Below are 13,072 nucleotides of genomic sequence, written 5' to 3' on the forward strand. Positions count from 1 at the left end.
GCTCTGCTCTCTGGTAACAAGGTGAGTTAAACTGACCTGCCTGGACCAAATCTGGGAGAGAGAATGGTCCATCAGGCTGCAGGGTTTGTCCTGTCTGTGCTGGGCTGTGGACCAGCAGCCAGTTGTCAGCTCTTTGCTCCTGGTCACTGCTGAGACCAGGGCTGAAAAGCTCTAATCCCAGCTGGTGAAGCTCTTTGGTTCCAGCATGACACTCCCATTGTGGAGCTTTGAATAATTGCAGAGTTTGGTATGACAGGTCCCTCCCTGGATTCCTTTGGTGTGCTCCTTGGGCTATGCAGTTCTAAGTGTAAAAGCTGGACCAGGAATCACTGAACTGGCCTTAATGGAAGCTGGAAGATGATTCCTTCCTTGAAAGCTGGTGTAGTTAAGGCTTTTTATTTTGCAAAATACCCCCGTGAGACACCCTATTTCATGTATAGTCCCTCTGGTATTTGTGCCTTTCCCTGTTTTGGTGCCATAATGGGATTAATTAGAAGTGATTGGATTGCAGAGCACTTACCGCTGGCGATGTGGGGAGCCCGTGGCTGCCGCCTCATCACATGATCAAACAAACTCCAGTCTGCCCAGTGCCGCAGTGAGAGGAGTGTTTACTGGTTTTCATTGGAACAAGAACCTCTGATTTGAAATGACTGGTTGGAAATGGAAGAATTGGAAGAGAAGGAAGAAAAAAGAGAGAGAGATAGTTATGGTCTGTCTGGGGCTGAATTGAAAGAGTGTTTTTAATATGAAGGACACTGGGTGCTGAGAGCAAAGCAGAGCTGGGTGTGAGTCGATGCTGCAGCAAAGGCAGGACCCAGTCGCTCAGCACCAGCTCAGTAACTGGCCTCAGCAGCTTTAGCCACCCACAATTCCAGTTTCTGGAAAGCAAATGTGCCCAGCAGAGTGTGGCTGGGAGCTGGGCTGCTGCAGCCCGCTGCGAGCTTGGCCATGCAGCCTGGGCAATGCACCTCACACGATGCTCCCACCAGCATGGGGGGACCTGGCTGGACAAGCATTATCCAGCCAGTCTAAACACTGGCTCCTGACCTCATTCCTCCTTCCCTTCTACCTCCACCTGGGGCTGGCAACCTCAGTGCCAGGACACTCCTTCCAGGGACGGTTACTCTTGTACGCTTGGTAGGAAGATGATGGCTAATGACTCAGATACCTACTGGGACTTTGCAGACTTCTTCAGCAGCACTGTCTCGGAGCAGAAGGACGTCTTTGTTTTCTCATGCCCCATGCAAGCTGGACTGCAGCCACAAGAAGTTCTGGTTGGTGGGCTGTGGTTATCTGGCAGGACCAGGCTGCTGCCTGTGGGCAGCGGTCCGTTCTCCGAGTGGCTCTGGAGCTTTCCCCCTCGGGTGCCTGTGTCCTGCTCCAGCTGAGTGGGGGGGTTTGGACAGCCCTGCGCAGGGACTGGAGGGAGTGATGCATCCTTGTCTTCACTTGGTGTTGCTGGCCGGGTGGCCACCGAGGGGGTGTTGGGTCTGGATGCCTCTGAGACTTGTATAACGGGGAGGGAGCTCTCAGCCGCTGCGTGACCGTTCATGTGGAGCTTCTTCATGTGGTGCACAACGGCTGCAGCGTTGAAGGCTTGCTGGGGAAGAAGACAAAGCCCCACGGTGAGCACCTGGTGATGCCAGGCTGGATGGGTGCTGCAGGATGAGGGGATTGTCTCCCATAGGTGATGATGGGGGGGAGGGGAGGGAAGGGGGGAGCTATGTGTACACCACGGTTCTCATTTGCAAACTGCAGGTGCTTTTGAAGATTACAACCACTTCTGCAAGGGGAATCATGGAATTGCCTAGGTTGGAAGAGACCCTTTAGATCATTGCTGGGGACAGCAGTAAATTACCCCATGGTGTGAAACAGGGACTAGAGCTGCAATTTGAAATGCTGCTGTACAGGTGGTTCTTATGGCATTCCCCTCCCCACCTAAATTCTCACTACAACTCCTGATGTATACAAAGTACCAATTTATCTCCAAGGCAGAAAGGAGGAAGAGTTGGATTAAACTCCCAAGGAAGTTGGCCAATGGAGCACCAATAATCCTACCCCCCTCCCCTCTATTGCTCGGTGAGACTGCTACGGTGCGATGCCTGTGGTAAGTCTACCAGTGTGTATTGCAGTGGGGAGAGTCCAAACACACTGTAAAGAGGAGCTGTGGGCAGTTTTCAGGCAGCCTGTGGAGGATCACAGCTTTGGGTGCGTTACCCACACAGCTCGAGCCTCACTTACTGCTCCACCGCAGCAACCGGCGTTTGTTAGTGAGGTGGCTCTGGGCTCCCACCAGCCAGTGACTTACCCTCCATTTGCTCTTTGCAAAGTTTTTCTGAATCTGAGCGCTGACAGATGGGTATATGTCACGGTGAAGGGCTGTATTTCCATTAATCCTGCAGATGGGGAGAGAAGAAAACGGGCTCGTAGGCAGATGGCATTTGTAAGGCATTCCACATTCTGCAGGCAACTAACTGCTTTGTACGTTCAATCAGCAATAATTAAACCCAAAGGAAAAACAGCAACAAAATGTAACACAAACACACACTTCAGAGCCTGGGAAAGCTCGGGGTGGGATTTCTGCCTTGCCTCTGTTTATGGAGGCAAATATGCACAAATCACATCTTTAATTATTCATCACTTTCTGTCTTTGCACAACAAAAAAGAAACACCCAGGGCCAGGAGGAGGCAGCTGGTGACGTTAATGACGGGGACTAGGAAGACACCCCTGCTCCCAGCTACCATGTGGAGCAAGACAGGGAGCCTGGTAAAGCCCCATGGCCACCAGCTCCAGCCAGGACCCCGGTCCTCTCACCATGGGTGCCGCAGGGCTTCTTCACAGGTAAACCTTGTGGTCGGGTTCTTCTCCAGTAGATGCCTGATGAAATCCTTGGCTGTTTGGGAGGGCAGGAGAAGCAGAGAGAAAAGGTTGGTTTTTTTTTTCCCTTGGAATGAGATTGGATCTCAGCAGGACAGGGCAATGCTGGGGAATCAACATCACGAGCATCGGCCCCGAGGTGAGGTGGTCATGCTGCATCGCTACCCCATCAAAGGGAGATGTGTGTGGTGAAGGGCTCCAGATGAAAAACATGTCAACTGGGGGTGTACCATGCTTCAGGCTTAGATTATGTGAATGTGAGGTGAATTATTCCACTAAAAAATAACTCTTAAAAAGCACAGGAAGGTGCAAAGGTGCAAACTGAGCAGATGTGGAAGGTGCCCTGAAGAGTAGTTACATCGGGGGGTGAGTCTTTGCAGGGAGGATTGTGGTGGTGGTTATTAAGTGCTCGCAAACCTCTCGCTAGTTTTGTTGGTGTGTGTAAGAGATTGGTGTTCAAAATGTGCTGCTCAGGTGCTGCCTTCAGTACAGCCTGTGCAGGGAGCTCCAGGGGCAGGTTGGGCTGGTGGAAGGCTGCGGGGGCTTGCTGTGCTGTAGGGAAGTGTGACCTGATGGGAAGAAAGGCAAAAGGGACAGAAAAGAGATGGGAAGAACGGGAAAACCCAGAGAAAAACAAGGTGGAAACCCCCCGGCATCCCCTTGCTCCCAAGGAAGAGCTGAGCCCCCTCTGAGCTCGCTAATCATGGTTGTGAGAGTCAGGGTGATGTTAACAGGGGCTTCAGCTGAGGATGCTGCGGGACAGGCAGGATGCAAAGACCCTGAGCTCGGCCAGCGCAGCTCATTTTGGCATCATCCCCCCACCCCTGCTGTGGTGCCGGGCGCTCTGCAGCCAGTTCCCATGGCTGGGAGCCTGTCACTGAGTGACTCAGTCCAGCACTTCGTCCTCTCCGATCCCTGCTGAGGCGTGTGGGGGTGCGGGGGGCTCGGCTGGGGCCGGCTCGTGCCTGTGGGTTGTGGGAGGGAGCGCGGTGCTTCCCAGTGCCAGAGCTTTACCTGACTCGGAGATATCGTCCCAAAACGGTGACTCAAACTCAAAGTAGCCTTCCTTGATCTTTTCAAAGAGCTTGGATTCGGTCTCTTCGTAGAAAGGAGGATACCCACAGAGCCTGGGACAGAGCAGAGAGCCAGGGGCCCTTCAGTGCCACCCTCTGCAGAGGCAGAGCGGGCAACGGGGGGGACTGCTCTATCCATCCACCTGCCCCCACATCTAAGTGCATTGGTAAAGCTGCAGAAAACAGTTAAAACCTTAACTGCAGCAGTGAAAGGACAAAGCCACAGCTGGTACAGAGCTGTACGGTGTGGGAGGGAACGAAACACAAAGTACTGGGGAAGATTGAGTGATATTTGTAGGCAACTGAAAAAAAACCCCACCAAACAAAGCCTGGGATGAGGCACATAACAAAGAAAATGTGATTCCTTTCAGCTCCGCTCCAGCACTTGATTCCCCACATCCCTTTCATTTCCATGGGCTGGTGAATTCCTGCTGTATTCCCCCAGCCAAACTGGAGGTCTGGCATCACCTCCGCTTGCGCTGCCACTCTGTAGAGGTGTCTGAAGTGATGGAGGAGGGGTTGGGAAGCTCATGGAAAAACGAGTGGGGTGCTATGTGCTCGTACTCACAGGATGTAGGTGATGACGCCGATGGACCAGCAATCCACTGCTTTGCTGTACGGTTTCTGGGTGAGGACCTCAGGGGCTGCAGAACAGCAAAGCCCAATGAAAATTCGAAGCATTAATGAATTAACCCATACTGGGATGAGCAAGGGGGTCTTGTACGCTCGCCATCTGAGGTGCCAGAGTGCAATCGGCTGGTAACAGCCCCGTTTGCCACTTGGATCAGTCTGTACCTATTGTTCTACCATCAAATAGGAAGAACCACTGATGGTTTCTCCCTGCATCCTGAGCCTTCTGCCCGTACGCTGTGGATCAGGGCAGGGCAGTCTGGGGAATGTTAAACCAAATCCCGTGGGGTTACAATGATTTTGGCATCTTTTCAGTAAACACAGGGCTGATGCTGAAATACATTCCTCTTAAAGTACCCTCTTCCTTGCACTTTGGAGTGCTCTGTGATGTTGTAGTCTGCACTCATCCAGCCCTTTGTGGTCCACGCAGCGCATCAGTGAGCAGCATGGTGCTGTTAAAGTGATTCCCTGGTTTTCTCCTTTCTGCTAGGCAAGGTGCTGTATGTGCACAACCTTTTTCCCAGTCAGCCCACCAGTACAAACCCATCCCTGATCCTTGGCTTACCAACGTAGCCGGGAGTCCCACAGGCAGTGGACATGATGCCATTCTGCTCCATTTTAGACAAGCCAAAGTCTGTGATCATGATTTTGGAGTTCTCTTCAGGAGTAAGGTAAAGGAGGTTTTCAGGCTGTGAACACAGAAGGGTCAGAGGTTGGTGTTTGTGGTAGAAAGAGGAAAGAAACAACAGAAAGTCGTGGGGCAAGGGTGCAGCTGCTGCTGGGACAGGCAGCTCTCACCTTCAGGTCGCGGTGAACTATCCCGTTTTCATGGAGGTACTTGACTGCTGTCAGGACCTGGTGGATCACCACGCTGGCATCCTTCTCAGTGTAAACCCCTCGTTCCAAAATCCGGTCAAACAGCTCTCCCCCAGATACCCTGTGGAAACGGGAATTCAGAAGGAGAAAGGCTGGAAACAAAATGAAGCAAATTCAATTGTGCCTTTGTGTCGGGTGAGGTAACTTTCTGGTCCTTATCCAACTCCACCTACAGCAGAACCATTCCCTGGGCAGCGGGTTTTTGTGCTGCTGAGAGTTTGATGGGATCTCTCAAGTGCAATTGCAGGGTGTCAGTAAGATTGCTGGTAAACCTTGGGAATTTGGGGGAGGTGAAGGTGCAACTCCTGGCAGAGCTGAGCTCCAGGCACCCGCACTGCAGGCAGGATGGATGCCAGGCTCTGCTGCAGCACCATCCGGGTGGGTTTTTTGTGGGATCACTTCCTTTGGATGGATCTGGGAGTTAGCAGGAGCTGTGGGTGCTCAGGGTGATGCCCACAGCGAGCTGCCTTCTCTGCTGACACGCTGCCCGCTTTCATTTCTAGAAACCCCGCGCGGCGCAGCTTTAATTAGAAATACTTCTGTCTCTGCCCTGCTAAACTGTGATGAATTAATTTGCATAAGTAGCTCCTAATCTTGGTCTAGAACCTTGCTGCTAAAACAAACTGAACCAAGAGGTTTTGAGGAGTGTCTGGGTGAGTTCAAACCGCGCGGCTCCCACTTCGTTACTCGTGTGGGTGCTGGGGAGTGGGGTGCATCGCCCTGCTCCTGCCCCCTTCCTCCAGCCCTGCACATACTTACAGCTGCATCACCAGGTAGAAGTGGGTTGTGCTCTCGTAAATATCTTCTAAAGTCACAATGTTTTCGTGCTTTATTCTGCAAAGGTAAATGTGGGTCAGAAACAGCCCCGGTACGGACAAAGCGGCTTCTCAAGTGGAAAGCCCAACAGTCATCTTGCCTTAATCCCCAGTGACAGCTCTGTGGCTGATCTCCCTCGCCCTGCATGGCAGAGGGTTGTTGATGCCACCACAAACTCCCTCTGGAGCAGCAGGCACCCAGAGCAGAGGACCAGACCCTTCCTCTTTATCTGCATCAGGGATGTTACTTGGACCACAAAAGCATCTGCTCTGGTTCTCCTTTCCCTGAGTGCTGCTTTGCTCCATCTCCCTCCTCCATGGGTCTGGGCAATACAGCTGTTGGGGTTACCGATCCAGCCAAGCAACGAGAGAAGAAACTCATCTACTAATTCAGAGCAATATCTATATGGTCTATAAAAAGAAACACTTATTTCCCTATGCTGCTCTCACTGTAGAGCCACACGTCTCAGGAGGGGGCGTTGGTTCTGCTTTACGTCACAGTGTGCACGTACTCACTTTTTCAGCACTGCTATTTCGTTCTCCAAGCTGCTGTCCCTCGTGAGAGGAGACTTCTTGATGCATTTCAGGGCAAAGAGCTTGCCAGTGCTCCTCTGCTTCACCAGGAACACTTCTGAAAAGGCACCTCTGCGGAGAGAAGTTGTGTTTCAGCGGGCGTGCTGCTGAACTGGAGGGATGCTTACAGGGAGGAAGAGGAAATGGCAAGAGAAAACAGGTAATTGTAAAGCCAGAGCTACATCTCCAGCAGCCCCAAACTTTGGAGATTCAATGTAAGGGTATGAAACATGTAGGGAAAAAAAAACCACCCAGGAATTTTCTCTGTTGTAGAGAAAAGGTTATTGTTGCATAGCTCATCATGGAGCTGTGTTGAGAATGGGGACAAAGAAGATCCCTGAGATAAAATGAAATGAGGAATTCTTTGGGACTGTCTGTAAATATACTCCATCAGGTGAGATCTGGCCATGCCCTGTTCAGAGCACAGCTCCAGGAGGCAGATGGCAAACACATACCTCGGGTGGGTGCAGGAGGATGCCCCATCCATGGCTGTGCAGCTCGTGGCCCTTCAAGGAACCTGTGCACTCGGATCCATTGGGACTGGGGGAATTGTCCTGGGCTAAGGGGCTGCACTGGTAACCACCTGCTAGCTGGGCAGCCTGCGGCTGGGCTCGGGTAATTGTTGGGGTTACAGCCCCTGCAGAAAGGTTTAACTGGGCTAAATTCCTGCTTTAATAGGGATTGTGGCTCCTCAAAGCCCCCACCAAATGAACACACTCCTTCCCTTGCCCCGGGCAGTGTTGCCTGGGGACTGAGGTAGCTGAATTGAGAGCTGGGCTTTGCTGTGGTTTGGGTCTGTCACTCAGCACTTCAAGTGCACGACTGGATAACGTCAGGAAAGGCTTTTAATCAGCATCTGATGTGTTTTCCTTTCCACAGGGACCTACAGCACCTACGACCCTTAGTGACAGAGTGACACCGAGTGTCCTGTGCGTTCCTGGTGTGGGTTCAGCCCTGGGCAGTGATGAGCAGGTATTTATAGCATGCCCAAAGCTCCCAATCCTGTTAAAGGTTTGTCTTCAGTGGCCAAACACGTGTCTCAGGACAGTGACTGTGCATCCTTTGCCAGGTCAGTCCTCAATAATCCCCATCAAATGAGCAGCAGATTAGTTGGTGGCTGTTAAATGGAACTTGCCACTGAGCCTGCAAAGCGCTGCCGGGAGCTGGAGGGCAGAGCAAGGAGGTGAGGGCAGGGGAAGCCCCTTCCTGCCTGGGATGTATGGCAACAAGGGCAGAAACAAGGGCAGAGAACCTGTGTCTCCTGCCATCCACTACACACAGAATCCCAGTTCCTGGGAGCTCTCGGAGTTGGCAGGGATGTCCTCACTACTGTCCCTAATCCAGCAGTTGTTGATGCCAGGGGAAAGTGATAGTAAGTTTCCAGGGAATTTGAGATTCCGGATCTTCATGCCTGCTCCCCAGCTCGCTGAAGCCAGGCATGTGGGAAAAATCCCAATTTCTAATGCTAAAGTTTGTTATTAATGTAATATTAGGAAATGAACATCCTACAAATCAGATGCTGGGGCATCTGTTCCATATATCTGTCCCAAACAGTTTATAATAATTATGCCTCTTATTAAAAAATGATGAATCAACAAGTTGGCTAGAACAGAGCGAAGCTGTTTCTAACCTCTTCCCTTCAGGGAAAGCTGTTGGATAACCAAGTCCTGAAGCTGACCAGGACTGTGATGATTTAAAATGCCGCTCAGCCCTGGAGTAGCTGTTTTCTGGGAGCTTTGCTGTGGGTTCTAAAGTCGCAGCGAATTTGGCCGTGACAGAACTCGCTGGTGGAGGTAATTCAATTCCTCCTCCGCCACCTTGGAGATGTTTTCTTGTCTCATTCGCATGAATAGGCAAATTAAGCTGTTAACTCACAGAGAAGTATCGTACAACTCGAACATCCTTGTTCTTGCTTCATCCCTCAACTGAGTCAGGGTTTATGAGCTAAATATATGACTTTATTATAATAACGCCTCTCCCAGTGCTGTCCCTTGACCGTGCCTGACCTGGCAGCAGTGGCAGACCAGTGTGCTCAGCAGGAAAAGGGCAAAAACTTAACTGAGCTGCCAGGCAGGCTTAGGGAGAAAGGTGGGAAGCGTGGAACTGGCCACAGGGCTGGGTGGGAAGGTGCTGCTTCAGTGCAGGTTGGCAAGTGTGAGCCATCAGAGCACCAGGAGCTGCCATGCAGCAGCGATGGAGCACCCACCCCTTTCCTCGGGGTCCTGCCCGCCCAGGGAGGGGGAGATCTCATCTTGTGGCATCAGCTGGTGCCAGGGAGTCACTGCCCTGGGCTGGGGGTCGGCTCTGGTACTTACGATCCCAGGGCCTCCATGAAAATGAATGTTTTCCGGATGTTGCTTGTCTGTTTCTTCCAGGAGCTGCTGCTGTCGTCCTCTTCCTTGCGGCCCATCTCCTCCAGAGTGAAAGCAGGGAACGCTGCGAGGAAGAGGAGGAGGAGAAAGGTGACTGCTGCGGCACATGAAGGAGGGGACTGCTGGGAGCTGGCTGGATTCGGGATGCTGTGAGTGCTCTTTGCTTGGTCAGAGGAGTCAGACTTTCTGAGGGTGTGAAAGTCTGTGCCACTCTTGCTGCTCGTGGCTGTTCGTGCTGACCACGTCCCTGCCGTGCCGTCCCGCTCCAGCCGCAGCGTAACGCGGGCTCAGCTGGGAAGGAGCTGGTGCCCATATGGGAATACTCCTGTCGGCATCCTCATTTGCAGCAAGCTGGCAATTACAAATGTTTATGTTGTGCTGTGTATTTAGCAGTTCAAAAGCCCTACTGAACGGCTGCTAATTTTAACTCTCGCATCCACGACTTGGTGATTAAAAGTTGGGTGCAGCTAGTGATGGAGATGGATTATAGCTGAGCTGCCTTATCACTCAAATAACAAATAGTTTCAAGAGCTCGTGACTGCAGGGAGGGGAGTTTTCTATCAGATGCTTTGTTGATCTGTCTCGCACAGTTTGCGCTGCTGTCGTCTTTAATTTTTGTTAATTGACAGGTTGCTTTTGCTCGGAGCCATAACCTTCCCCTTGCCTCTTCCTCTCAGGGCTGTGATGCTGCGGTGCCGGCTGGGATGGTGAAGGGGATCCTGGGTTTTAGTGCCCTGCCCTGCCCGTGGGTCCCTGTGCTGCAAATACAGAGCAAGTGGTCCCTGCCTGCATCCCCCTGCGCTCGGCACGCAGAGGGGGATGAGAGCAGCTCACAGAAAACGCAGCTTTCTGGAGTCCCCCCTGCTCTGCGGAGCAGGACGAGCCCAGGATATCGGTGTGGGAGGGTGTAACTGCAGGAGAGCTGGTCTGGCGCTCAGCGGCTGAGCTGGGTGTCTGAAACGTGCTGCTGCTCACGGGCGGCTCGACCTTGGTTGGGTCCCCGTCCCCCACCTCCCCCCAGCACTAAGCTCTTTAGGGCGCAGGCTGAGCAGCGGCGCCGCAACGCAGCACGTACCCATCGGCTGGGGGAGAGTTACTCAGAGCTTACACAAGGTCTGGAAGGTGTGAAATGTTACACCGGTATCTGGGCACCCTTAATAGGATCGGGTCTGACATTACAGAACTGGAAGAACGCTGGAAGGTGAAAAAGAAGCCCCGAGACTCGGAAAAACCCCATGTTTTTAGAGAAGTGGGTTGTCCATGTCATCAGAAGAACGGCACTGAAAATATCTGTGGAGGGCAGGGGCTGGGGGGCTGCAGCCTCTGCACGGGGAACATCGTGCTTCTCAATGGCAGGAACAGCTGCCCCAAAGCCCGTGGGGCACAGCCAAGCCTCCAAGGGGCAAAGCACGATATTTTGTGTAAAAATAAGCGTTTGGGAAAGGGAAAAGTATGAAAGCAGAGAAAAAACCCAGAGATTTTGTTTCACGACAGACAGCTTAGATACCGAGTTCCCCCTGAACCTAGTTTATCTCCTTAATTAGCACAGTTTCAGGGATTTGAGCTCCTTGACATAATTTTTTAAAGGTTAATTTGACATTGACAACGAAATTGACTCAACTGTAAACAGTTGTAGGCTTCAGTCTGTAAAATCACCGGAGGCCAGTGTGCACTTGACCTTTATTTACCTCCTAGGACACACATGTAACTTCTAGAGACACAATCCTCACCAGACCCAGCCATACCTTGCTGCTCACAGCCAGCGAAGGTCCAAAGTTCCTCACAAAAACCTCTGACTGATGAATAGAAACCCTTCTGCCAGGATTTTGAGCCCCCAAAGGACGTTTCCTCGTGCAGCCGCCCGCCCGTCCCAAACCTCTCCAGAACCCCAACGTCACGAGAAGAGAATTCAGAGATCACAGGATCGCCTGGCTTGGGAGAGACCCTTCAGCTCATCGAGTCCAACCACAGCCCACCCCTGCCCAGCCCACCTCTAGACCATGATGTCTGAGAAGGTGAGTTTTATCCACCTTAACCAAGTATCAAAAGCACAATGCTGGTGTGATGTTGAACGATGGGTAAAAACCAGGCGACCTCTCTGTTTCTTTCCCAGCCTGGTGTCAAGCAAAGAATATGAAGCTAAAAAATGAAATATCAAAGAAAAAATAGTTCAGCCTGGCTGTGGGGACAAACTGACTGCTGGACTCTACTCCCGCACAGCCCTGTGGGCATGAGCTCTTTGGGGCAGAGCAGTGCAGAGATCCCCCTAGGGGAGGCTGGACCCCACTGCCAGCTCAAGGGCTGAGGTAACCTGTCGTCCCCTCCCCACAGGAGGTGACAATTTGGCCTGTTCAAGCCCAAGTGTCAAATTTACCCAACATTTGCCCAGCTTGAGCCAAATTCCATCGGCGTGCTGGTGCTTAATTCCTTATGAATTCAGCAGGGTTGTTTTCAAGACGGCTTTAGCTGCAGAGGGAAGGTAGTATGGTGTTTTCTTTGGTCCCCTGTGAATCATCTGTTCATCTTATAGTTCCTCCTTCTGTCACTCTCTGCGTACGGCAGTTGGCTCCGCCGGTAGCTGGGGGAAAGGCTGGATGAATAGCTCTGACTCCCTACACGTGTATTTGATTTCCTGCTTTCTCAGTGTTTCTGTGCCATCACCAGCCAGTCATTTCCTGCCTCCCCGCGCCCTTCTGTGAGGCAGGGAGGTAAGTGCTGCTATTTTGAGAGCCAAAGAATGGAATGTTTGAATCGCCCAAAACGTAAAGCTGCATATGTGCTGGGGTGATGCAAATGTGCTGGGGTGATGCATACATACCCACCTTCCCCATGCTGGATCCTGTTCTTCTCAGTACTTTCACAGGGAAGTAATCACAAAGCGGTTTGGTGCAGGACACAGGGAGGTCCTGGGCCAGCCAGGCTTATGGGATTACAGACCTGTGACTTTCCCAGTCCTGGCTCTGGGAACTTAGCTGGACTTTGTCTCTCAATCTGGTTAAGCCACTTGTTGCTCTCTGCAGCAGGCTGTGAGAACACAGTGCTGGGTGTGTTTGTTGCCTGGGTTTTGTTCTTGTTGAGGCTCTGGTCCATCAACACCCTGACCTTCCTCAGCGCAGTACACAGGGTATGGTCTGACAGGCTTTGCTGAACCTACAGCCTGGGTGAAGAAGCTTTGCTTTCCACAGCAAAGAACATGTGATGACAAAAGTTGGGCAAACAGCTCTGAGCTTGGACTGGCAGGTTCTCCTGCCATGTGATGTGTCCGTCCACGCATTTCCATCATGCTCCTGACAGATCCCAACCAGCTTCTGTGTCAGAGCCATCCTGACACCCTGTCTACATGTGCATCATCCCCTGGCTTGGTGGGATGTTCTCCCGACACAGCAATGGGATGCAGAGGTAGAGCATCCCCAGCCGCAGCAGTGGGATGCAGAGGTAGAGCATCCCCAGCCGCAGCAGTGGGATGCAGAGGTAGAGCATCCCCAGGATGCAGCTGAGAAACACCTTGTTTTCAACATCTCTGGAGAAGGTACCATCATCACCCTCCTGCCCATTCACCTTTTAGATGATAGTGTGTTAAGATTGCATCCTAAAATGGAAATGCTCATTGATTAAGGGAGGTAAAGACCTCTGGAGAGGAGAGCAAAGTACACAGCATTGCTTATGTTTGTTTGGCCCTGCTCCCCCATCATACCCAACGGAGCACCGTGCAGGACTTCAGTCTGATGAGTAGTTCCAATATTAATGTGTAACCTTTGGGCTCTCCTGTGCTCCAAGTCAATAAACGTGACTGCTGCTATACTCTGCCTGATCCAGCACATGACACATCGTTGCTTAGAATGTAATGAGTGTTAT

The 13,072-nt window shown here is 51.9% G+C and overlaps 1 protein-coding gene across 1 annotated transcript; it reads right to left on the bottom strand.

Moving 5' to 3' along the window:
• Nucleotides 1-556: 556 nt before the first annotated feature.
• On the bottom strand, nucleotides 557-9,255 carry CAMK1G (calcium/calmodulin dependent protein kinase IG; the record flags this gene model as incomplete). Its single annotated transcript, XM_084275964.1, has 11 exons — nucleotides 557-650; nucleotides 1,173-1,600; nucleotides 2,309-2,396; nucleotides 2,816-2,894; nucleotides 3,893-4,005; nucleotides 4,520-4,595; nucleotides 5,147-5,270; nucleotides 5,380-5,518; nucleotides 6,217-6,291; nucleotides 6,789-6,917; nucleotides 9,161-9,255. 11 exons carry the CDS (start codon nucleotides 9,253-9,255, stop codon nucleotides 557-559), a joined length of 1,440 nt encoding a protein of 479 aa, XP_084132090.1.
• Between the last annotated feature and the right edge of the window lie 3,817 nt (nucleotides 9,256-13,072).

Source organism: Gallinula chloropus (genome assembly GCF_964237585.1).
Source record: "Gallinula chloropus genome assembly, chromosome: 27".
NCBI lineage: Eukaryota > Metazoa > Chordata > Aves > Gruiformes > Rallidae > Gallinula > Gallinula chloropus.